Source organism: Gobio gobio (assembly GCF_949357685.1).
Source record: "Gobio gobio genome assembly, chromosome: 22".
Classification (NCBI taxonomy): Eukaryota; Metazoa; Chordata; class Actinopteri; order Cypriniformes; family Gobionidae; genus Gobio; species Gobio gobio.
The window spans coordinates 17,447,657-17,474,765 of record NC_137118.1 but is presented as its reverse complement, the minus strand read 5'-3'; the positions used below and the strand labels follow the sequence as shown (position 1 = coordinate 17,474,765).

Sequence of the window (27,109 nt, the reverse complement as noted above, 5' to 3'; positions counted from 1 at the left end):
GTCCTTATTTTAAAGCTTTATGCTCTGCATCTAAACATTACATTTACATTTATGCGCTTGACAGACGCTTTTATCCAAAGCGACTTGCATTGCATTCCAGGTACACATTTTACATTTTGTCAGTTTTTGACATTACTCCTCTCAACCTTTCTTCACTCCAAAGAGTTAAATTAACCTAGCCTTCCTTTCGGCTTTTTCTTTCCTTTCTTCCATCTCTGATCTCCTATTTGCATCCAAGAGAGGACTTGCCAATTTAAATGAATTAATTTACTTTCACGTATGGATTTATATGATCATGTGCAATTTTTGACGCAATGAGACGAGTAAAAATTCACATAGGCTACAGTTGTTGCAAAAAACATCAAGAAACATGAAAAGACGAGCATGGAGTTGATGGATTGGAAGGATCCACATCAGAGGAAATATTGATCTGTGAACTTCACTGTTATGAACTGCATTGAATGATTCACTTTCTGCTGCTGCTCTTGGTGAACGGTTATTCAAATGAGTTCAAATTGATTCACTTCATATACACATGTTTTATGTTTTAATAGTCAGGAAGAGTCATGAATCTTTCAACTTTTAATACGCAGACTTTTTTATTTACACAGGTTAAAGGTGAATAGGGACGATGGTCTGCATTAGGAGGACTTGTAGTTGCGGTTGTGCTTGTTGATCCACAAGTGCTTCAGTTTTGGATCGTTCATGTAGCGTTCACGCAGCAACTCTTTTTCTCTTCTCTCCTTCTCCTTGATTATTTTCTTCTCCTGCTTTTTCTTGGCCTTCTCCTCTGCCCAGGTGAACAGAGCAAGTAGCACTTTTCTTTTGCTCTTTGTCTGAACCTTCACATCGTGCTGGGTCTCATTCTTGGGACTGTCAGGAGAGGCTACACAGAAGAGCTTCATCGGGAGCTCATCGATCTGAGAGGCATCATCCGAATGGCCTTGTATGGCCTTGGATTCTCCCATTTCACTGGCGTCACCTTCCTCTTCCTCTTCCTCAAATGCCTGGGCCTCCACCACTTCACTCGCCCGCGCTTCATCCTGCACCTTGCTGTCCTTCTCACGCCAAGCAAACAACTTTCTCGGTTGGATTTCAGCCTCCGGCGTTTGGGGGCGTTCAGACTTGAGTAAGTCACTGGCCCGGATGGTCTTCCCTGTGTACTCCACGTATTCGTTCTCCTCGTTCTCTATGTCGATCAGAATGAGTGGCTCAAACAGGGAAGATCTGAACAGCTCAGGATTCCGGCTGAGAGGACGTTTCAGAGATAGGACTTCATCAGGAGTGGGGCGTGGAGGAAGTCGTTTTGGATGACGCACTTGGGATGAAGAGTGTCGGATGGAAAACACTTCATCAGGTGGAGGAGTGGGGCGTGGAGGAAGTCGTTTTGGATGACGCACTTGGGATGAAGAGTGTCGGATGGAAAACACTTCATCAGGTGGAGGAGTGGGGCGTGGAGGAAGTCGTTTTGGATGACGCACTTGGGATGAAGAGTGTCGGATGGAAAACACTTCATCAGGTGGAGGAGTGGGGCGTGGAGGAAGTCGTTTTGGATGACGCACTTGGGATGAAGAGTGTCGGATGGAAACGACTTCATCGGGACATGGAGGAACCGCCAACAGTTTTTTGCGATCCCTTTGAAGCGGAGAACATGACACATCCTCAGGTGCTGGATCTGGTTTCTGAGGATGCACAGGTTTTGTTACTGGCGGCAGGGGTTTGAAGTGACTGGCTGGTAGAGCGAGGTGTCCGGAGACACTTGGAAGCATTGGTAGTTCTCCCTCTATTGGCTTTAAGAAGGAAGATCTGACTGTAGTATGCACAGGTTTGACCTTCACAAGAAGTGGCATTGGCTCTGTGAGCTTCCGTTCCTTCCGTTTTCTCTTCTTCCTTTTCTTTTCTCCAGCTTCTCTAAGCTCACTTCCTCCCTCCATCAACTTTTCCAGACCGTGCATCTCTCTGTTTTTCTGGTGTACACGTCCTCTCTTCTTTATCTTCTTAAGGCTGAGTGTTATTTCAGCCTCATCTTTATGTACCTTGCGTCGTCTCTTCCTGCGCTTCCTGTCATTGGCAGTTGAGTCGAAGGCCTCACACTGCTCTGGAAGTTTCTCTGCCGCTAGTTCTTGCGCTGCACACTGCTGTGCTCTCTGAGGCGTCTCCCTTCTGAGCGCGAAGTGAGCAAAACGCTCAAACAGTCGTCTAAATACACTGCTAAACAGCGCCATTATGGACACTGAATGCTGCAAGTAAATTCAATATTTGTCGTCAATATCTGCAGAAAGTCTCGAAATTCTTTCGATCTATTCACTCCTAACACACCAACAGCAAACCCGAGTCAAGAGCTGCAGTTTAGAACTTCCAGAACGGAATCTCCGCACTATGATGTCACAATAGTGAGCTCAACCTGAGCAGCTCCAGGTGCAGCAAACTCACACATTCACACTAGTGGCATCAAATTAAATACTGTTTCCAAACAAGTTTCCCAAACACCCCCCCCCCCCCCCCCTCCCCCCGAATATTAAACTGAGATAGTAGAAATAACATTTCCCTGGTTTTAGTTTCATATTTAAAAAGTAGCCAATTATTTCGTTTTTTCAATCAAATAACATTTCACTGTTAAAACATTAATCTCCTAACATAATTTATAACTTACTCATATAAGGCTACAAGTTTTTAGGTTTGTTAAACATGTCACTGAATATGTTTGTTTGATAATATGTTTTAATAAATTATGTGTTTTTAATTAAGATGCATGATCAATTTTGATAAATCAGGGATGGCCTTCGTGAAAAGGAAATTTAAAATGTGACAACTTTTGAACGTGTAATAGGCCTGCACGATTCTGGGAAAAATATGAATCACGATTTTTTTAAAGCTACACTGTGTGATATTTTCCCCCATCTAGTGGTGAACTGGTATATGACCATCCAGTGAATTTTAGTTTCTGTTCTGTTCAATTCCGATTTCGTTTTAACTCCTACGGTGGCCGATTTAGTCCAAGATTAATATGGCTTCCAGTTCGACCTCGTCCACATTCGACACGGTGCCTGTGGGATATTCTGTGCGCAGTGGGATGGTTGGAACTCAACTGGCCTAATTATTCGGCTAGAAAGAACTGCAGCTAATCCAGAGTGAACTTTGATGATAGTAATGTTTATTCAGTCATCCAATTGCAAGGCATAAACAGGTTTGCATGGATATGTACATAAATGTGGTTTCTGTGAGAGAACAAATTAGGATGGTAAATATACATGATAATGACATGACAGAATATACACAGTTAAGAACTGTATAACTATACGTATAAGTTACATTTGTATAATGTAACCGTAAACCAGAGCTTATTGTACCATATATAGGCGCTAAATGCAGCTGCATTAAAAGGAGCGGAGCTGCCGCTGCTGCTGCTAACAAGCGGTGTCGGATTACAAAAGTGTGTGCGCAGGTTTAGCTCTGTATAACAAGTGTTAATATGCCGATCAGACCTGATACATATTTCCATCAACATACATTATAAGCAAATATTTTCTATAAACGAATAAACATTGTTAATAACTGAATGATTATTCAAATAGGTGAGCATTACGCTATTGTATGTTGACACAAAAATACTTCTGAGGTGACATCAACTGAATTACGCGATGACACACTCTGAAACACATCCACAATGACAATAACTATTATTACTTACGGAGTTATTAACGCACAGAAATACCACACAAGGAAAAACAGACTTTTGAGGAATAAACAAGCCAGGAAAACGCCGTATAACTCTGTTACTGGAGCTGCTGAGATGAAAACTCTGCACATGCACCAGACAAGTCTGAACAAGTTGACGCGCACAGTAAAACCGGTTAAAACGCGAAAGGCGAAGCTTGAATTTACGGGTATGTCCCTCTTTGGCTAATGTACTTTCAAGATGGAGGGGCAACATGGCGACCACCGTTAGATCCCATTACCTTATGTATTTTCAATGGCATATTATAAACTTACGAGAATACTTTATTACTTGAAAGAAGTAAATATACATTAATGAGCACATATATTTTTGAAAGTACTAAGTGTTTTTAGCTAAGAATAGACTAAAAAAGTTACACAGTGTAGCTTTAAGCTTAGAATTGATATCATGATTCTCTGCAACGATTTTTTTTCTCATTAAGTGTAATGTTTATTGCACACATGAACCATGACAAAACAATTTGGCAGTACCAAAAATATTTGTTTTGGCACATAGAACATTGACAAAACCACTTGGCAGTTGTTACTTGGCAATTACTCCTCACATCACCACTAGCCTGTTAAACATAAATATATAGCATACTGATACAGTAAAGACAACGTCAGCCGTATTGACAGCAAACTAGGCTACAGAATATTTCGCTCTGTATTGACAGGTGCAATAGTTGAAAATCAATCTTTTTTTATTTTTTAAATTACAATTATATATGCATTTATGTGAAAACCTAGAGTAATAAAATAATTTAGTTCAGTTAGAGAACAGACAATACAAATAAAAACTGAATGTGTCTGCTTAATAAAGCATGATCCGACCGTGAGTCTCGGCAGCGGCAGGAGTCATTCATCAGAGTTTTCAGTTGCGTTATGAACGCCCGAGCGGTCGTGTGCATGTTAGTTTCGGTTAGATAGAATTAGTGATTTAAAAGCCAAGTCGGTGATACATGTATTACCGGTGTTGTAACACGTCAATTAACTGGTGGAAAAATTTCCTCACCGTCACATCCCTAGCTGATTCTCGTCACTAGGACCTGGGTTTTCATCGATATCCATTTAGTTTATTTCCGAACTACCGCGCTTGCTCGACGAGTGAAACACGTGACTAAAAGGCGCTTTGTCATTGACTGAGGGTGAAGCCCTGTCAAACCGGTGCGCAACGTTTTGCTACGGTTTCCGGTTGAACGTCATGTTTCCTGGAAACGGTGTGCAACAGGTTTGAGATGCGTTTTATCTCGTTTGGTGGGATTGTCAAAAATGTCAGCCCAATCAGCAGCAACATGTATATAAACCACGCGGTATTAAAGAGACAGCTCACACAATGGGTCCAAGTAAAGTTGTTTTCAAATGTGTCCGCTACGCAACAATTGAAGATATTAGAAGACATGAAAAAAAAATAATATAAAAAAAATATATATACAGTATATATATCAACATGATGTATTTATTTATATTTTTAGCTTCATTGCAAGGCAGATTTCATATAGTAATTAATGCTGCCTTCACGTGCTATAGGAAATTTGATAATTCCCACTTCTGAAGTCGTGATTACGAGCACATCCCATTCGAATTTCGAAAGTGGAGGGCGTTCAGGTGCAGTTTTTACCTAGGGAACTCGTATTTACGATAATTCCAAGAGCACGTGAAGGCAGCATATTGCTTTACATAAAAATGAGAAAGAAAATACAAGCTATTAAAAAAGTAAGAAATAGAAATAAAATTAGAATTGATTTCCAGGAGATAAAAAAAGGTTCATTAAATGGGATTGGGATGTTGTCTTTTATTATGGACGGCAAGGACAATGATTGCATGTATTTTGCAGTATTAAACACGTATTTATATCGATTTCATCAGGCTCCGAAAATTCCTCAAAAAGAACACAAAGAATGGCCTTCTCAGCTGCCATAGTTGCAACTCTTGCGTCATCAGAACAGGGTGTTAAACGCAGCACCGTTTCCATTTAAAAACATTTTGCAACGTTTTGTCAGGGGTGAACGCAGCCCTGAACCTTGTGAGAGCTGTCCTTTCAAAATAAAGGCTGAATATATATATTTTTTTTTAAATCGAAGTCATTCGATTAAATTAAATTAAATAGTGAAATTAAATCGTGAACAGGGTGAATCGAGATCGCGATTTTATAACGATTTATCGTGCAGGCCTAACGTGTATATAATATAATTATTAATATAATAGATTTTACTTACCTATTTATAATGCATAAGTGAGTGATTGCACACACATTGTGTGACACATTAATTAGCTCTTTTTTCTCTCTCTCTCTCTCTCTCTCTCTCTCTCTCTCTCTCTCTCTCTCTCTCTCTCTCTCTCTCTCGCACACAGATAAGTCATCATCCTCCGGCAGCTGCCCATCATGTGGTATCGCAGCGAGGCTGGACTCTGTGGCAGGAGATTACCATCGACAGCAAATTTCGTGGCAAATACATCTCTATCATGCCGTTAGGTGATCCATCATGAGCTACAAGTCGCCTTTAGAGGACCTTCACATCGTCACACACACAATCCATCAGTCACAGCTCCTTTTACACTATTGAATAGTTACCACATAGTTTATTATGTACACAATCCAGAGTTACCTAAAAACACTGATTACCTAGAGGAAATATAAAGCAGAACAAGACAGTAATAATATGTAAATTCTATGAATGTGTTAAAAGTGATCACTAAATTTTTTTATTTAAATCTTAAAGGGATAGTTCACCCAAAAATGAAAATTCTGTCATCATTTACTCACTCTCAAGTTGTTCTAAACCTGTATGAGATTCTTTGTTCTGCTGAACACAAAAGAAGATATTTTGAAGAATGTTTGTAACCAAGCAGAGAAAGCAACCATTGACTACCATAGTATTTCTTTCCCTACTATAATAGTCAATGGTTGCTCTCTCTGCTTGGTTACAAACATTCTTCAAAATATCTTCTTTTGTGTTCAGCAGAACAAAGAAACACATACAGGTTTGGAACAACTTGAGGGTGAGTAAATGATTTTCATTTTTGGGTGAACTATCCCTTTAATGTAACTTAAAACAACAGTAGTTACCTAGATTCACTTTGTGCACATGCAAATGTATATATAGATATGCTGCTTCCCTGGAAACGTTACTTCAAAGGAAAATTTAGTTTGTTGAATGGTTTCTATTTTTACAGAGCCTTTTTTTCTAATGTTTATTGCAGCTCTCCTCAACAGCTTTGAGCTGTTTTTAGAGCGAATCAATGTGGTTCGCTTTCATTTCCAGGTCCATTTCTCCTTCTCATGCTATTATTTGGTCATAATGCCTCTCTTTGCTCTCTCCAGGCAACATTCACCTTAAGTTCCACGCCAGTGGGAATCACTACGTGTGGAGCAAGGTGACCTCCACTGTGCACAACATAATCGTGGGCAAACTATGGATTGACCAAGTACGTGCTCAGTTTCTCCTTGTTTGTTATGTGTTCATATTACTCTTCTGTTATGTATTACGCTCGCTTTAATGTCGTTCCAAATCAAACAAAATCACCATAAAAGTATTAGTAAAGTAATCCATAGGCTCATCCTGTATATATTTTAGTATTATTTATATGCAATTATAGTACTCATGAATATTTTGAAATCTTTCCCGCATTTTTTTATTTTACTTTAAAGCTGCAGTCTGTAACTTTTTTGGGTTCAAAAATATGCAAAATCAATTTTTGTTCAAGTACATAACCAGCCATTGCTCAAACCTATCTCCTTATCTTAGCCGATTCACAACGGTAAGCTTGTAATAATGTGTTATACTTTGAGTGGTACTGGTGGATTTCCGGTGGAAATTCGAGCATGTCTTTGCATCATTACATCACGTCTGTATACATAAAGAAGGAGTCCGGCTCGCATGTGAGGATGCTGCAGGTGGCGGATCATTTATAACCTTTTCTCACAGCAGCTGGAATAATTAATATTATCATTTTGATGGCGATTGTAATCCAGAAAGGACCAAACTCAAATCATCAGTGATCATCATTAGTGACATCTGTAGATTCACCCGTAGTCAAAATCAAAAGATTAGACTGTACGGAAATTGAAATCTACAGGTAACACTAATACACACTAAATGCACGTAGTCGTATGTTGTTAACATTACCATTTGAGAACAAAGTATAACAATAATAATAATTTGCATGGTTTGATGTGATATGAGCTAAGTGATCGCTAGATTTAATCACCGTTGGTTGCGCAATTTATTGTAATGCTTTTTTTCTCAATCGGTCAGAACAAAAGTGGCAGACATTAAGTCATCACTTAAGTAAAACATTACTTATTTGTTCAGATGACAGTTTCCGGTGAAAATTCTTATTTTGGTCATACATCCAAGACGCAGAATCTATAGCTGTGTCTCATTTCATGTTGAAGGCTGCGTCCTCCGGAGGACACATCCTGTGAAGTGTCCTCAATCAGAATTAAACGAGACGTCCTTCGTTGGACACACAGGCGGAAAAGGAAACAGGAAGTATCACGTTGCTATGCCAACACGTTCACAGTGTCGTTGCGCTCTCAAACCAGTTATATGAATGAAAATTATTTATAACTTGAAAATGACTATGAAATGTTTCTTGCCTTGACAGCAAAGTATTGTTCTAAACGTTTAAAAATCACTAAACACATGTAATCCTGTTTACCACAACTATCTATTTGAGGTAATACAGCTTAAAAACAAAAACTACTTGAAACTACTTACATTTAAACAACACATCTTCGCTTGGATGTATATCTGACGCAAAGAATTGTGGGTTATCTGCAGCAGCAAAGGACACACTACTTACTTTTTTACTTTTACTTTTCTGAAATGAGACAGCCTTGATGACACATACAGCCTTCGAATGCGACCTCTGAAGGACGCAACCTTCGAAATGAGACACAGCTTATGATTCCAAAGTACAGTATCCACACCGGTGTGGTGAAAGATTGACAGCCACACATACTCCTCAAAACATTAGATTAATCCGTGCTGAGGAGCCGTGTTGATGCACAACCCATGTAAAGATTACGCAAATAACTGCAATAGCAGGTTTCAAAAAGAGATGGCGACAAAGAGGCAAAACTTGCGGACTGCAGCTTTAAGTTTCAGTAATTGTCTTTTTTATTCTTAGATATATTTATTTTGCTTTATTTTAGTAATTTTAGTTTTTTAAGTTTAGGTTTTTCATCTAACATTTATATTTCAGCTTTATTTCAATTAACAAAAACACATTTTAATAGTTTTAGTTAACAATAACGATGCTATATTCCAAGACTTCTGAAGCTGTACCGGACTGAAAAAAGTCTTTATTGTTGCTCTCAAATCAAACATGTCACATTTTATGTTTTACATCAGCAACTTGAGGGTGATTAAATTATGAATTTTATTTTTGAGTCTAATTTATGGTTTGAGTCCACCCACGTAGTGTGGCATTACTCATCTTCGACACTATCTGTTGGAGAAAAGTCACCATTGACACTGTTCTTCTCCATCTGTCTTCCGGTTTCCACTGGAGTGGGAATGATGGGGCGGAAGAATTATTACAGTTCAGTGGGGAATGCAGTTAAAATAAATGTACCATCAAGGCATGAATTCAAAATAGACCATATAATATATACAGTATATTCCTTAATTCTGATCTAAACAACTGCTGTCATCACTGCAGCTCTGTCATTATTATTAATGTATCACTCTTTGTCTGATGCAGTCTGGGGACATTATAATAGTGAACCACAGAAGCAAGGACACGTGCCACCTCAAATTCTCCCCTTACAGCTATTTTTCCAGGGATGTTCCCCGCAAGGTCAGTCTGTGCATCAATCACCTCTATTCAAGATTTTCCAGCATGTGAAATGCAAGGCTGTGTGCTACTGCCCTCTGCAGGGTATTAAGTGTAACCACAAGGGTGTGTGCTGTGTGTCCTGTCACTAGGTGACAGGCGTTGTGACGGACGGTGAAGGCAGCGCCCACAACATTCTCTCTGGAACGTGGGATGATAAAATGGAAAGTGCAAAGATCATAGAGAGCAGCCACGGCTGTGGAGGATCTGAGGGAAAGCAGAAAACTGTCTATCAGACTCTACCACCAAAACTACTGTGGAAGAAATACCCTCTCCCGTAAGAACCAAACTATGTCTGTCTATCTATCTATCTATCTATCTATCTATCTATCTATCTATCTATCTATCTATCTATCTATCTATCTATCTATCTATCTATCTATCTATCTATCTATCTGTCTGTCTGTCTGTCTGTCTGTCTGTCTGTCTGTCTGTCTGTCTGTCTGTCTGTCTGTCTGTCTGTCTGTCTGTCTGTCTGTCTGTCTGTCTGTCTTGTCTGTCCGTCCATCTATCTATCTATCTACAGTGAGGAAAATAAGTATTTGAACACCCTGCTATTTTGCAAGTCCCACTTAGAAATCATGGAGGGGTCTGAAATTGTCATCGTAGGTGCATGTCCACTGTGAGAGACATAATCAAAAAAAGAAAATCCAGAAATCACAATGTATGATTTTTTTAACTATTTATTTGTATGATACAGCTGCAAATAAGTATTTGAACACCTGTCTATAAGCTAGAATTCTGACCCTCAAAGACCTGTTTGTCTGCCTTTAAAATGTCCACCTCCACTCCATTTATTATCCTAAATTATATGCACCTGTTTGAGGTCGTTAACTGCATAAAGACACCTGTCCACCCCATACAATCAGTAAGAATCCAACTACTAACATGGCCAAGACCAAAGAGCTGAAGAGAGAAGAATGATGAGTACCATCCCAAGAACACCATCCCTACTGTGAAGCATGGGGGTGGTAGCATCATGCTTTGGAGGTGTTTTTCTGCACATGGGACAGGGCGACTGCACTGTATTAAGGAGAGGATGACCGGGGCCATGTATTGCGAGATTTTGGGGAACAACCTCCTTTCCTCAGTTAGAGCATTGAAGATGGGTCGAGGCTGGGTCTTCCAACATGACAATGACCCGAAGCACACAGCCAGGATAACCAAGGAGTGGCTCTGTAAGAAGCATATCAAGGTTCTGGCGTAGCCTAGCCAGTCTCCAGACTTAAACCCAATAGAGAATCTTTGGAGGGAGCTCAAACTCCGTGTTTCTCAGCGACAGGCCAGAAACCTGACTGATCTAGAGAAGATCTGTGTGGAGGAGTGGGCCAAAATCCCTCCTGCAGTGTGTGCAAACCTGGTGAAAAACTACAGGAAACGTTTGACCTCTGTAATTGCAAACAAAGGCTACTGTACCAAATATTAACATTGATTTTCTCAGGTGTTCAAATACTTATTTGCAGCTGTATCTGTCAGGGTTGGTGAAGGGAAAGGAGCGAGGACTCAAAGATGCAGAGGATAATGGGCTTTTAATGATAATAACAAAATAAAACAAGACAAAACAAAACTACCCCGAGGGCGAAAAACAGACTAGACTTGGCTAGGCTTGGCTTGACTTGCAGGGAGCAGGGAAACATGAGGCAAATACGATGATTCCGCACAGTACTGCAAACACAGGGATATTAAATAGGGAACAAACAAAAGAGGGTAATGAGGGAAGACAGGTGGGGCAAATGAACCAATAATCAGGAAACAAGGTGAGCAGGGTTAGACAATAGACATGAGCACATGGCACACAGAAACACTTGACAAGACGTGCTCACACCAAACGTGACATGAACATGCAGCTAATGAGAATTCATCAGCTGCATGTTCACACAAAACATGACAACATGAAAGCACACGGCCAATGTAAATATGAACCGTGTGCTACACAGAACACAACACACAGACAGAAGAGCACACGCTCACATGACAAGACAGAGCGCACGAGAACGAGCGAATGCTCATTCAGTGCACTCGTGACAAAAAACAAACACACGGAGCATGAATGTCCGAATCCCAACACAAAACTGAAACCCAAACTAGAGCACCACGCCCCGCACACAAAACACAAGGACAGAAGAGCACGCAGCTCGAGCATGCTCAAAGCTGCGCGCTCACACAAGACAAGACAAACAATACAGGAGTGTCAGGGCTCTGTCACAAACCAAGAGTAAACTAGACAGAAGTGACAGAACCCTGACAGTATCATACAAATAAATAGTTTAAAAATCATACATTGTGATTTCTGGATTTTTTTTTTTTAGATTATGTCTCTCACAGCGGACATGCACCTACAATGACAATTTCAGACCCCTCCATGATTTCTAAGTGGGAGAACTTGCAAAATAGCAGGGTGTTCAAAATACTTATTTTCCTCACTGTATCTATCTATCTATCTATCTATCTATCTATCTATCTATCTATCTATCTATCTATCTATCTATCTATCTATCTATCTATCTATCTGTCCGTCCGTCCGTCCGTCCGTCCGTCCGTCCGTCTGTCTATCTATCTATCTATCTGTCTGTCTGCCTATGTCTCTCTGTCTGTCTATCTATCTGTCTATCATTTTGCATTTGATGGCTCACACGATGAAATAATGTTTATAAGTTGTGAAGAGTTGACACTTCAACAAGCCATGTGCATTTAATCATTGAGCAAATTGTAGACATTTGTCTTTCTTCTTTTGCACACATCAAATCAATAAGACATTCTAATCTGATGTGAACAAGAAACTAATTGTTCAGAGATCTGAATTTATTGTTATGAGAAGTCTCATTCATGAATTGAGCCAAAGCGATTGAGAAAAACTGTAATCTGCCCGTCTTTTTATATATTTTTATTATTTATAATATGTATGTGATATTTTTTCTTTTAATATTTTGTTTAGTAAATGTATCTTTCTATATTCTCTTTTTTCCAGAGAGAATGCAGAGAACATGCATTTTTTCTCTTCTCTGGCCTTGACTCTCAATGAGCCTGAGGATGGTGTGGCCCCTACTGACAGCCGTCTACGGCCCGACCAGCGGCTGATGGAGGCGGGTTTGTGGGACGAAGCTAACGCAGAGAAACAGCGTCTGGAGGAGCGTCAGAGACTGGAGAGGAGGAAGAGAGAGGCGCAGGCCAACCTCGCACTAGAAGAAGGCAAGACAGAACCTCAAACACTCATATTGTTTAATATACTTATGCAGTGCATTACAGTGCAGTAAGCAGTAGGCTAGTGTTCCATTATCTCAATAAAGATGTTTTGTTCTGGATTCGACAGGCAAAGAAGCAGAGAGCTACCAGCCAATGTGGTTTGAGAAAAGGACTGATACAGAGACAGGTGAGAACAGCTACCTGTACAGAGGAGGCTACTGGGAAGCCAAAGACAGACAAGACTGGAATCAGTGCCCCGCCATCTTTTGAGGCCTCTCTTCCACCAGGACCAGCTTGCCATTTCGAACCATCTTGTATTAGGAAAGCTGCTTACCGATGTTTCCCATTCCAAGGAGTTTCAAAGATGTGGAACATACTGATTCTGTTCGGTCTCTACTAAGGCACCCACATGTATATAAATATATATCTTAATTTGGAGTGTATTCATGGGGGCATTGGGACACCTGTATTGTAGCAGGGAAAATTCACATTGCATGGGGAAAAAAAACTAATCATTTTAAGCACAATAGACGGGAGGCACTTTATAAATGTCACAGTGAAAGACACTAATAACATTAATGATCTTGTAACACTTCACCAGGGATAAGATTCTTCCTCAAAGCTTTTGCTGATTGCTTCAGGTTAACTGTATAACCCACTAATTATCCACCGTCGTGTGATAAATGACATTCAGAGCACGTGCTACTTTTGAAGTATGGAGACCGAATGCCCTCAAGACTGTGGTCCTCCATTGAGCTGTAGTATAGATTAAGTGCTGTGTAGTTTCAACAGTGCAAACATGCTCCATACGCAACCTAGATAGAATCCAGATCAGTGAATTGATGTTGCTTCAACAAAATACCAATTATCAAAGCTCATTTATTAGATATATAATGCGAGAATTCCTTTTCAGCTGCCTGTTTAGTTATTTAGCACAAGCGTAATGTAAATGTCATTGTGTAGGTGAAAAATTACGGCTTAATTGAGATTCTCCATTTAGAGTCATGGTTAGATGTGTGCAAACATGCTAAAACATCGAGCTAGAGTTCAGCTGCACATTTATTTAGTTAAGTAGATGAATTAATAACACATTGCACATTGTGGAGTATGACTCATCTGCATGCAGTGCAGATTTTTTGAAATAATTATGCAAATTAAGCATGCCCTTCAACAGATACGTTCATAAGACTCGCAGGAAAGTACACGGTATCAGATCACATTTTAGGGTGTTTGCAAACCTTTGGCCTTGACTTTGTTGTCAATAACTAGCATTTTGTGGTGGCAATACTTTCTAGTTTCCAGTATTAGCAGCTAAAGCACATTAACACTACACACACCCTTCATGCTGCAAGGAAAAGTGGTCTGGAATACTGACCGTAAACTGTAACCAAAATGAGGATGAAGGAAACTCATATTTAGGCATTAAAAACTTTCACAATATGAGCAGACCAGTGTTTGTATGTACACTTTAAATGTCAGGAAGCGTGTTCGGACTGTGAAATGTAAAGGAACTTCATATTTACCATCTGTGTTTGAGTTTTTCAACCAAAAGCAAGTGTCTAATGAGAACTTTCTTGAGATCAGCAACAATTATAACTTCCAATGTACGCAGCATTAACCAGATATATCGATAACATTAAGCTGATTATTATAACTATATACATTGATTAAATATGATGCTGATATGGTGATGTAGAATGTGTTGGACATTCCAGGGACTCTAATTGAAGTTCATCTAGTAAATAACACTGTAAATAACACTGATTATCTCTTCATTACGGCACCTGTTAGTGGGTGGGATATATTAGGCAGCAAGTGAACATTTTCTTCTCAAAGTTGATGTTTTAGAAGCAGGAAAAATTGGCAAGTGTAAGGATTTGAGCGAGTTTGACAAGGGACAAATTGGCTAGACGACTAGGTCAGAGCATCTCCAAAACTGCAGCTCTTGTGGGGCGGTCTGTATCTATCAAAAATGGTCCAAGGAAGAAACAGTGGTGAACGGGCAACAGGGTCATGGGCGGCCAAGTCTCATTGATGCACGTTTGGAGCGAAGGCTGGCCCGTGTGGTCCGATCAAACAGACCGGAGCTCAAATTGCTCAAGAAGTTAATGCTGGTTCTGATAGAAAGGTGTCAGAATTATCAGTGCGTTGCAGTTTGTTGCGCATGGGGCTGAATAGCCGCAGACCAGTTAGGGTGCCCCTACTGACCCCTGTCCACCGCCGAAAGCGCCAACAGTGGGCATGTGAGCATCAGAACTGGACCACTGAGCAATGGAGGAAGGTGGCCTGGTCTGATGAATCACATTTTCTTTTACATCACGTGGATGGCCGGGTGCGTGTGAGTCGTTTACCTGGGGAACACATGGCACCAGGATGCACTATGGGAAGAAGGCAAGCCGGCGGAGGCAGTGTGATGCTTTGGGCAATGTTTTTCTGGGAAACCTTGGGTCCTGCCATCCATGTGGATGTTACTTTGACATGTACCACCTACCTAAGCTTTGTAGCAGACCATGTACACCCTTTAATGGAAACGGTATTCATTGGTGGCTGTGGCCTCTTTCAGCAGGATAATGTGCCCTGCCACAAAAAAATGGTTCAGGAATGGTTTGTGGTGTTGACTTGGCCTCCAAATTCCCCAGATCTCAATCCAATCGAGCATCTGTGGGATGTGCTGAACAAACAAGTCTGATCCACGGAGCCCCCACCTCACAACTTACAGGACTTAAAGGAACTACTGCTTACATCTTGGTGCCAGATACCACAGAACACCTTCAGAGGTCTAGTGGAGTCCATGCCTCGATGGGTCAGGGCTGTTTTGGCAGCAAAAGGGGGACCAACACAATGTTATGATGTAATGTTATGCCAGATCGGTGTATGTATATGAATAGAATGGATTCAAACGAAAGATAAGAACAATAATTATATTTCAAGGGTTTGTTTTGTAGCATCATGGCCAGTAGTTGGCGCCAACGTACTAGGAATAGCGCCGGACCATTATTTGATAAAATTACTGTAAAATACAACATAATGGCAAAATACAACACAACATTGTTTTAATCTTCTAGAAGCAATTTAATGTTCTGGCACCAAAACAAACTGAAATCTACAAGGTGAATATAAAAGGTTTTTATATCTCATGAACAGGCAGACAGAATGTTCTGCTGTAGATGCATTTAACATTGATCAAATGTCTGGATGTTTTATTCCACATTGATACTATAAAATAAATATGATGGGTGGCAACATTGCTCAGTTAATCATCTTTATAGTCACAGTAGGCCTATTATTTGTTGCAACCTGTACACTCCCATTATTGGAAGATCCTGATCCACTGGTTCAGAAGGGCAGACTTAAAGGGATAGTTCACCAAAAAAAAAATGAAAAGTCTGTCATCATTTACTCACCCTCAAGTTGTTTCAAACCTTTATGAGTTTCTTTCTTCTGCTGAACACAAAAGAATATATTTTGAATAATGCCGGTAACCAAACAGTTGATTGACCTCATTGACTTCCATAGGATTTTTTACTACTATGGAAGTCAATGGGGTCCATCAACTGTCACATTCTTCAAAATATCTTCTTTTATGTTCAACAGAAGAAAGAAACTCATACAGGTTTGGAACAACTTGAGGGTGAGTAAATGACAAAATGTCCCTTTAACCAGGTTAAACTTGCTCACTTATTGGGCTCAAAAGCTAAGTGACGGCCTTCATCAGTCGAGTTACATTGTATTACATTGTAAAATATAGCCTATAGTGATGTGAGTGATATTTTTTGACAATGTCATGAAAATCTAAAAGCTTTATTGGCAGTATTGTTAACCTTTTTTTAACTGAAAGTGTTAAAAGGGATAGTTCAAACTAACCAAATGATCAATAAATGTATGTTAACGAAATTAATAAATAAACACGCATTCTTCGAGATGCTCGAGCATTTGTGTTTGTGTGTGAAACTGATTGCTGGCACGCGATGGGTCGGTCACCTTTCAGCAGGCGCAGCGAATGAATAGACGGGATGACGTATTGCACAGCTGATCTGGCAACAACTGGCAGCTCACAGAAAGGGCCGAATGTGTCTCCGCGAAGGGTATATTTAAACGCATTTAGCTTCAGCAGTGCGGGAAAAAGGTAAGTGACGACGCAAATGCATTTGATCATACTGTGCGTTTGGATATGGTGCTATTATACTCTGTTGATGCGGACTGGTTTGTTCGGTCTTGTCGTTTAAAAAATGTTTTGCTTCACTGGACGTGACAATAAGCGTGCGATGTGACGACAGTCGCATTACCAAGCGAGTATAAAGATATATGAATATATGACACGTTTAGGCTTGAACAACCTCCATGGATATTTACAAACGGGATTTCAAATCTGCCGATGCTGCGGTGACTAGACGTCATCGACCAGCGTCATTTGCACACATATACAGCCTTGTTTTATTACGCAATGAATTGCAAGTCTCTTGTTATTGTTTAAACTGGAAACGGTGTAATTGTTGGTAAATGTGGCTCGGCTGGACAGTCGTCGCAGTCTCGGGCACCCCATCAAGGGATCCCGGATGAAATAAGCCTCTATGGACCACAAAGCGACCATTTGCTGCGATGTCAATCTAAAAGCCACAGGCAGCAGTGAAGTCAGCGACAAAAACATTCAGCGACTCGCTATCCCGACTGTCTAATTATCATAGCCACTAATTTGTTTAGGATTTGCTTATACTGAACCATTTTCATAAAGCATTTTGAATAAACAGGGCCCACCAATCCAAAACCGGCAGGGCAACACGAGCCCATTTCTGATTGGTAGACTCGATGGATTAATTTCCCTGCGCTCTCCCGCTGTCATGAGGAAACGAGTCCTACCTTGAAATAGGGTCTCTAGAAAGTACACACAAACAACATTAAAATATGTTTAGAACTGCGTACTATAGTGCATAACAAAACAAATTACAATGTAATATCTTTCACTTGATAAACTGTTTCTTGATAAAGTAACAATCACTACACTTGAAACAAATTAAATAATAGCCTAATAATAATAATAATAATAATAATAAACAAATAAATGAATATTATTATTCTTTTACATTATTTGTCCTTTTTTGTATTTTGTATTTCTAACTGAAATATTTGGATATTTTACATAATTACATTTAAAGATTGTTGTGAATAGGCCTAAGTGTAGGGGCAAATGCACAGTGCAAGATAATATATCAGGCTAATCTGTAATCTGTATGCTATGCTTTGATGTTTAGCAAACAAGGCGATATATTTGGTACTTAATGTAAATGGCATCTACTCCAGTAAAACATTTCTGAGAGAGGACCCACCCACATTTTTTTGCTTCCGATGCCCATGAATGAATGCCTATAGACTGGGTAAACCCAGCCTGATCTGCCAGCGATTTGATGTCACCCTGCAGCTCAGTCTGGAAACCTGTACATTCATTTCTACTGCTTCTGTTACACTTTTGCGGGAACCAATGACAGACTGGCTTACCCACCTGGCATGCTATTGGCGGGTTTAACAAGATGACTGAGAGAAAAGTGATGGGTCATTGCCCATTTAGCACGCCTCTTGTGGTCTGATTGGTTGGATTATTCAATTGCGTAGAGTCATTTGAATTATGCTCGTTTATCACGCCTCTTGTGCAGTAGAAAATACAGAGCAGACTCCCCAGACCAATATTCAATCTTAAATTGAGCTTGGTCTGGTGATAGCCAGACAAATGAATGCCCTGAGTATACAACGTTTTAAGGGTTTTATTTTGTTGATATTTTTAGTTTTTAATTAACATAAATTGGGCTTTTGTGTTTAGGACATGTGTTGTCCCTTATCTCAAGAATCAATGTTTGATGAAAGATAAGGAGGGCACATGAAAAATTATGTGGATGGTTAAATCTTTTTTTATATTAAATACTGCAATATTCAATTAAAAAATAATAAGAATGGTCAATGTTGCTCTTATGGTGACTTTAAGTAGACAAGTCATCAAGTGAAAAGAGCGCAAGTGTGTGAATTGGGACAGTGCTATTTCGAGTCCAGCTAAAGAATCAAGATTCATTCAAAAGAACCGACTGGTTTCCGAATGACACACCACAACCTCTCATGCCCAAAACGTCCGTGCCTTACGTCACAAACCACACCACCGACACATAATAACACATGTAGGCGAGCCGGAATGTTGTTTCTCTCTGCTTCCCAAAACACACGGTTGCTATAGCGGGTCAAGACAGGACTTCACACTCGGCTTCGGTTCTTTCAACAGAGAGTGAATAGCCTAATCTGACTCGTTTCATATTGTTACTACCTGCGTTTTTGATTTACGGAGATGAATTATTTATTTACGTTGCGAACTAAAGATGTGTTTACCCTGCAGGTGCGAAGATGAAACGACCATGATCAGTACCAATGGCCCCTCCACCAAGTGCGCGGAGACCCGGGACACCGGGAAGAGAGAGAGGCAACCGCCAGAAATGCTGCACCTTATGTTCGCGGTCTCCGTGTGGCTGGTGACAGGCACCACCATATCCAGCCTCAACAAATGGATATTCACCGTGTACAATTTCAGATACCCGCTGCTTCTGTCAGCCCTCCACATGCTGACGGCGATAGTGGTGGACTACGGACTGATCAAATGCAGGGTTGTCCAGCACAGAGGCATCGGCGAGCAGGATTTAACCGCCAGCGCCAAATACAAAGTATTCCTGTTGAGTTTGACATTCTGTGCCAGTATCGCGTTTGGAAATGTGGGACTCAATTATGTGCAGCTTTCGTTCGCACAGATGATCTACACCACTACGCCGCTGTTTACACTGGCGATTTCCACGCTGATTCTCGGAAAGCAGCACCACATCCTGAAGTACACCGCGATGATGCCCATCTGTCTCGGGGCGTCGTTCAGCATTATGGGCGAGGTGCAGTTCGACCAGATCGGCTGCTTGTTTGTGTTCGCCGCCACCATGTTAAGAGGCGTAAAAACCATTCAACAAAGTAAGTCACAGCGTCGGGAATGAGATTCTTTTAAGCGAACCGATTCATTCGATTCGTTTTAGTGAACTGTCACCTGAAATGTGTAGCCATAGATTTTTGCTGCCTACATTTTAGTTATAGTTTCAGGATTTCCAATGTCATTTAAAACATGGAAATATCAGGGGATTTAATAATTAGCTGGAAATGTCATATCATTATTGATAGATTTATAAAGATTTATGCAAACGTCAGCTTTTAAATGTGGATATAAACAGCTTTTTGTAAGGGCAATGACCATGAAATTATTACTTTTTTTTAAATCCAAATTTAGCTACTGTTCTGTAAAGGTCAAGAAATGAATGGGTCATTTTAAAGTGAGAGTTCACCCAAAAATGACTTTACCTCATGATATTTTTGACATCTGATCTGATCAGAGCTTTCTGTCTGTCTATTGACAGCTACGCAACTACCACTATGATGCTTTAAAACTTTATAAAGAGATCATAGAACTTGCAAGTTCGGTTGAGCTTCTGTTTGTTCGCATGAATAAAAGCCTAAATTCAATATCTGTTTATCATATAAAGTGATTGTGTCTCTTTAGAATATTTTGGACTAAACCGTTCAATTCATACAGATTAATTTTTTACGATATCTTTGAGGTTTTTAAAGTGTCAAAGTGGTAGTTGCATAGCTGTCTATGGAGGGACAGAAATCTCCGATTTAATCAAAAAGATCTTCCAAACATGAACGAAAGTCTTACGGGGTTTGGAACAACATGAGGGTGAGTGATTAATGACAGCATTTTCATTTTGACATGTAGGCAAGTACATTTTACGTTATTCCTAGACAAGTCAAGTGATTCAAGTGTTTCAACTGAATCATTAAAAAAAGAATCGGCTCACAAGAACGATTCGTTCGCGAGTCGAATGACTAGTGAGCTTTCTCATAACCCGCTGCTGAACTGCAGAGCTTTTTACTGATCAGTTTGACAGTAAAACGTGTTCAAAGTTTTACAAAGGTTTTTGAAACGATCTAAATCCATCATCATAATAATTTTAAAAGGTCACTTTTATTGACGTATGAAAATATTCTTAACCAAATGTTGCTGACAGCAGAGTCTATTTTTGTCTCTCAATAAGGCTAGCTCTTGGTCAGTATGTTCCACACTGCTGTAACTTCCTAGTGTCTGTCTGAGTCATAGTGGAGAAAGTCCTGTCTGCCAACAGCTGGCACATCCTGTTCCAGAGACTCGCGAGTGGCTACATGCTGCCGCTGATGTTCAACCAAATTTCCCAAGTAGCAAATGAACTCACAGTAACAGATGGGGATTGACTACTGACTGTTTTTTTTTTCTTAAAATGAGTGTCAGCTGAGCTCCATTACACTAAGTGACCACCTCACTAGAATAATTATGTAGGTGGCTGGCTCTGAGAACATCAAGGAGCCAGACTGGACTGAGGGCAGGAGTTTACTGGGAGAACCTGTTTTGTACACATTTAGTCTTTTTATGACTTCACATCACAGGTGCAACCACATATGCTGATGTATGTCAAAGAAACGGTTGCATAACAACCTACAGTTTGCATGCAAGCTAAATAGGCAGTGCCTTATTTTTAATAAATTAATCTTTGTCTGTAGTGCATAGAAGAAAAGCTATGATGTCAATATTAGGAAACCAAGAATTAACAGAGGCTAAATATTTGTATTATTAATAATAGACCCTTTTCACAGACTGTGGTGACGCGTTTTAACGGTCATCAATATCGTAAATCCTGCAACGTTTTTTGTGTTTTCATTAAAATATATATATATTTATAACACTAATACTTTGTATTTTATTACTTTTGCATCAAATTACAATAAAAGTTACCGCTGCTGTGAGAGTGTTTAGTAATAGCATCTATGGGAGTGATGGTAAAAATTAACATATTTCTCTCTTTTCACTGCCGTTATTCCCTCTTGTTTAAAGTTGTGAAATCACTACTGTGGCATTTTTCTTTTGCTATGTGAGCAAATGGGCACACAAAAAAATATTTAATGTATTCTCTCATTCACAGCTATAATATTTAACTGAACTATGACGACTTCCGCTCTGAGAAACCCGGAAAAAAGGATCTATAGTAATTAATATCTTGTAATGATTAATATCTCATGGAAATCCTAACTATTAGGGAAAAATCTGAGGTTATAATTAATTTAATCAGCCATTTTTCTTTCTTGGTCCAGGGGAGATACTCCATGTAGACTTATCTAGGTCATCTGTTGGTGTTATGTTTCGGTGCTCTATTTTAGTTGTGACCATTGCATCACAGAGGCTAATGTTGTTTACTATATGCGTTACACCATAGCTCAACATTCGCTTTTGTAAATGACAATCCAGATGGCCAACAAAATATGATGTGTCAGACAGTATAGAGTGCAACAGTCGGCTTCCGGAAGTAAAAATCCATTTAATGGCAACTTGTAACCCTTTAAAGACAGTCTTGCTGTGAACAACTACATTACCCATGATGACCCGTGAATTTCACCAATCCTACGCTCTCAAAAAAACATTTTACTATATATGCATATATATAAATTAGTCTATCGTTATTAATTTGATTGTGCTGTTTGCAATGCTTCACAAGATTGTAGTTCTTTCTATCACTAAAGCCATTAGGGATAGTTCACCCAAAAATGAAAATTACCCCTAGATTTACTCAAGTCATATATATATCTTTCAGACGAGTACAATTAGAGTTATATAAAAAAATATCCTGGCAGTGAATGGAGGACAAGATTTTGAAGCCCAAATAAGTGCATCCATCCATCCATAAAAGTAATACACACGGCTCCAGGGGGTTAATAAAGCCTTGTTCTGAAGCAAAGCAATTCGTTTGTGTAGGAAAAATATCTATATTTTATACTTTATAAACTAAAATAACTAGCCTCCGACAGATGGCTGTACACATTGATTTACAGCGAAAGAATAACCCCTGACCTGATGTATGACGCGTTGACGAACGCAGAAGCGCAGAGGATAGAGCAAAACAAAACACCGGTCACAAATTAGTCTAAAATTAGAATTTAAGAGAAATGTCAGGATTTCGATATAAGATAAGAGGCGCTTGAGTCTGTTGCCCAGCCCTATTTGTCTGAACCACGAGAGGCGTCAAAGCTTACAATACTCCTACATCCTGTCATACATTGCGTCAGGGGTTACTCTTTTGGCGGAAGTCGACTTGCGTAGGCCGGAAGCTAGGTATTTTAGTTAATAAAGTAAATTTTCAGTTAATTTTTCTTACACAAATGCATTGCTTTGCTTTAAAAGGCCTTTATTAACCCCCCCGGAGCCATGTGGATTACTTTAATGATGGATGGATGCGCTATTTGGGGCTTCAAAATCTCGTCCTGTGCCATGATGAAGCTTGGAAGAGCCAGGACATTTTTTAATATAACTACGATTAGATTAGTCTGAAATAGGGCTAATCGACGTGTGACAACACAGATAAAACCAGTATCACCGGCGGGGTCTTTTTAAATGGCTAATTTTAAACTGAAAGTAAAATGTGCACGGCTGCTCGGGCATTCATAACGGTACGGTGCGGAGCAAAGAGAGTGTTTTCAATGAAAGTTAAGCTTCCATAGGCATGAACTGAAAACACACCAGACTGGACACGCACCATGAATGACTGTGCAGCCATGAGTGAATGACAGTGCGGCCATGAATGCCCCTGTGGCCGTGCTCATTTTAGTTTTGGTTTGGAATTAGCGCCTATTCGGGGACAGGTTGCTTGAATTGTGGGTTCATTAGCCGATTATTCTTAATGAAAAACACAACGGTACAATGACAAACTCACTTAAAAAGGCACTTTTACATTTTGCTTTGAAACCAAATATTCCGCGATCATCTGGTCTGTCAGCTCTTCGCTCTTGTGATTAATGAAATCTGACTCCTGCTGTGTTTGTGCTGCGACTCTCGTTCGGCTCACACTGTATTGAGCAGTCACGTTCAGTTTTTAATTGTAGTGTCTGTTCTCTCACTGAACTAAATGATTTTATTACTATAAAAATGAAAACGACAGTGGGGGTGGTGCCACGGTGGGCAAGTGATGTAACCGGTGTTTCACCTGGACACCGGTTATACCGGCAACACCGACTATCGCAGCAAGCCTAGTCTGAAAGAAGAAAGTCATATACACCTAAGATGGCTTTAGGGTGTGTAAATAATGGGGTAATTTGCATTTTTGGGTGAACTATCCCTTTAAGTACAGTCTTGTTGTATCTTATGTATTTTTCAAGTACTTTTTTGCTTCAAATCAAAGTTTGTAATATTGTGATTCACCTCGTAGCTGGCTGCCTCATTCATGGCTTATAACACTTTAACAAAGACTTTTGAATGGAAAATTAATAGAAAAAATACTTCTGGAACCAACGCTGCTGAAAAAGTGGGCAGGTACTATTGCACTCTATAATAATGGCTAAATTGCACCACTTTTTCTTTGTATATTTGTAATTGTCAGGCATCTTGCTCCAGGAGGAGAAGATCAACTCTATCTTCCTACTGTATCTGATGTCCATCCCCAGCTTCTGCATCCTGGCCGTGGCCGCCCTGGTTCTGGAGAACTGGTCAGCGATGCAGTCCCCTCTCCAGTATGACCATCACCTCTGGGGTTTCATCTTGCTCAGCTGTCTGGGTTCAGTGCTTTACAACCTGGCCAGCTGCTGTGTCATCACCCTGACCTCCGCTGTCACGCTGCACATCCTGGGCAATCTGAATGTGGTGGGGAACCTCCTGCTCTCCCAGCTGCTGTTTGGCCACCAGCTGACGGCTCTTAGCTGTGCTGGAGCTGCCCTCACCCTCTCGGGCATGATCATCTACCAGAACTCTGAGATCATTGTAGCTTATTTCGACGCACGTAAGGCCAGGACACCAACCAGCGACAGTGGAGAGGATGTGAGAGGAGAGGACAACCACTCGAGCATATCAAAGACAACTGCAGAACCAGCTCCACAACCGTGGTCAGAAGAAGAATCATCTGCAGAGCCAGCTCAAGAACCTAACGAGAGGACAGAGGATCAGATTCATGAGAAAACAGACTGAAGAGGCTCGACAAAGGCTGTGTTCCAAAACCCAGTGAGCTGCAGTGCTGTCTGTAGCCAAACTCTGGACTTTTTTTCTCGCATGGAGCACAAAAGGAGTACAATGAAAGTAAAAGGTGACCACAGTTCTCTCTGGTCCTCAACAACCTTCATTAGACGGAAAAGAGCAGATTGGACCAGAGTTATAATAGGTAACTAAAACAGAAACTAAAACTAAAATTGATTAAAAATATATATTATTTGAAAAGTTAACTGGAATAAAAATATTAAAAAACCTAAACCTTTTTTTTTTTCTTTTTCCATATTTGAATTTAGTTGAATTTGATATACTGAAATAACAACATTTTAAACTACTAAATTTGACAAACAACAAACTTTATCTTAACTTTTAGATAAAACTTAAAGTGCCCCAATTATGCTTTTTCGGATATTACCTTTCATGCAGTGTGTACTATAGCTGTTTGTGAATGTAAAAGATCTTGAATTGATACGGAACTTAAAGTGCTGAGGAAGCCTCTGAAGCTGAAATTCAGAAATTGTAGTAATAGGTGTGTTTTTATTGACACACGCTGTAAGTGGTAGACCAATAACAACAGACTGGGTCATCTGACCAATCAGAGCAGAGTAGGCTCTTAGAAAGGAGGGGTTTAGAGAGACCGACTCCTTCAGCCATTTCAGACACTGAGAAAAGAGGTGATATGCAGTATATATCATGAGAAAATTAAAGTGTTTTTTTAACCTTTGTGCATGTACACCTATTGTAGAACACCTCAAAATATTAGCTTTAAACTTTAAAATAGCGTAACAGGGGCTTTTAAAAATAAAAGGCAAAATATAAAAATACAGAAGAACGGTTTGGAATGACATGAGGGTGAGAAAATAATGACAGAAAAGTTCATTTCTGTTTCAATTTCTTTAACAGAAATTGGCCCTCATCATAAGTGACCAATTTGGAGCATTTTACATAGGCGACAACTTTGTGTCATACAGATATTGCTCCTCACGCACAGGGAACACGCCTCGCAAGTGATTTTCAATTCTACTTAAGTTTTGATGTGAATGCTAGCGATGTATAGCAAAACGCATGGCCCTTCAAATGATACTTTATTTGATACTTTGCGTGAAGAGGCGCTCCACACGCACACTAGAAAGTGTACTGTATGTATAACCTAGCATACACATAAAAACCTAATAGGGCTTAGAAAGAATTTGATGTTAGCCTGTTGCTAAGCTAACACTGTGATAAGCATAAAAATACATAGCGCACACAAATATTGAACAAAATAGTTTATTTTAATGAGACTGAACTATTTTATTGAAACTTTTCACTACTGAATGAATTGGGAGTATATTTCTATTAAATTGTTGTTTGAATATATAGACAATTCGCTAGGTTTTTGGAACCGAAGACTAGCATCATCCAGCGTTATCTGGTTGAATATGTAGTCTAATAAGATATGAGGTGTCCTGGTCAGCGATGATGATGATATTGGAGGTGTAGTTTTCCCCAGTACCTCCTCACTGTGCCAATATTTTTATTTCAGTCATTCTTCCAATGGAGACAGACCTTGCACATTTTTTGGCAAATGCCGACCGCAACCATTTGTTTGGATTTTTATTACCTCTGTTCTGCCAAAACATACTTATAAGTTCGTAAAAACTTCTGCATGAGCATCAGGAAGATCTCCAATATCCTGCCATATTCATTCTGTGACTGTGTCCATCTAATGCACTGTGAAATACAACTGCTCGATTTGCTCTGACCCTCTTTAATGGTCAGCATAGCTGTTTTTGGACTTGTTCGCACTTTTTAAATATTAGAGATGGGCACAAAATAAAATACATAGGAATAATGTATTTTTAGATACTGTAACTCAGCCGTCTTGATTTTGATGATATGGACGGTACTTTTAAGGCAGCTTTCTGTAGGATGCCATGTTTGAATGTGTATCCTGTGTTTGTTACAGTACTACCACTTTTCATCTAGGTTACGTTTACATAAGAGAGACGAGCAAGACTACTGGATCCTCATTGAGGGTTACTTTTATTTAGCTTGGTGCACTTTTCTTTTCAGAAAATTGATTTCTAGATCTTTTCTATAACAGAGAGGAATAAAAAAAAGTAATATTTTACCTCAAAATCATTTGCAGATATTTTTTTCTTATCATTGCCGCCGTATCTCATGAACGCAATGCATCTGAATGTTTTGCTTGAGGTTTATAATTGTCATTATTCTCATTGAGGCTTCTCACTACTGTAATATACAACAAATATCGTTGTGTATAAATACTGTAACATTTTAATAAATGTTTGAATT

At 39.7% G+C, this 27,109-nt stretch overlaps 2 protein-coding genes across 4 annotated transcripts in view; both read left to right on the top strand.

Annotated features, from left to right (window-relative positions):
• osbp2a (oxysterol binding protein 2a) overlaps positions 1 to 16,678 on the top strand; it is a 69,993-nt gene extending 53,315 nt beyond the window's left edge. For both annotated transcript variants that reach the window (XM_079804180.1, XM_079804181.1), the window contains exons 9-14: positions 6,073 to 6,193; positions 7,043 to 7,146; positions 9,430 to 9,525; positions 9,654 to 9,838; positions 12,530 to 12,750; positions 12,872 to 16,678. In XM_079804180.1, the coding sequence (XP_079660306.1) occupies positions 6,073 to 6,193; positions 7,043 to 7,146; positions 9,430 to 9,525; positions 9,654 to 9,838; positions 12,530 to 12,750; positions 12,872 to 13,014 (870 nt within the window). In that variant the 3' untranslated portion in view covers positions 13,015 to 16,678. The remainder of the gene's footprint in view (positions 1 to 6,072; positions 6,194 to 7,042; positions 7,147 to 9,429; positions 9,526 to 9,653; positions 9,839 to 12,529; positions 12,751 to 12,871) is intronic.
• A 97-nt stretch (positions 16,679 to 16,775) lies between these two features.
• Positions 16,776 to 27,109, top strand: slc35e4 (solute carrier family 35 member E4). Of its 2 annotated transcripts, none has more exons than XM_079804675.1 (3): positions 16,776 to 16,870; positions 19,118 to 19,731; positions 24,213 to 27,109. In XM_079804675.1, exons 2-3 carry the CDS (start codon positions 19,137 to 19,139, stop codon positions 24,791 to 24,793), a joined length of 1,176 nt encoding a protein of 391 aa, XP_079660801.1. In that variant the 5' UTR covers positions 16,776 to 16,870; positions 19,118 to 19,136; the 3' UTR covers positions 24,794 to 27,109. The 2 variants fall into 2 exon arrangements, with proteins under 2 accessions (XP_079660801.1, XP_079660802.1); XM_079804676.1 differs by lacking the exon at positions 16,776 to 16,870 and adding an exon at positions 18,900 to 19,009.

What these genes read in the sequence shown, in the direction of transcription:
- slc35e4 (XM_079804675.1), top strand. Translation starts at nt 19,137, where the DNA reads ATGATCAGTACCAATGGCCCCTCCACCAAGTGCGCGGAGACCCGGGAC. An exon ending in CGTAAAAACCATTCAACAAA is followed by an intron (nt 19,732 to 24,212) that starts GTAAGTCACAGC and finishes TGTAATTGTCAG; the next exon opens with GCATCTTGCTCCAGGAGGAG.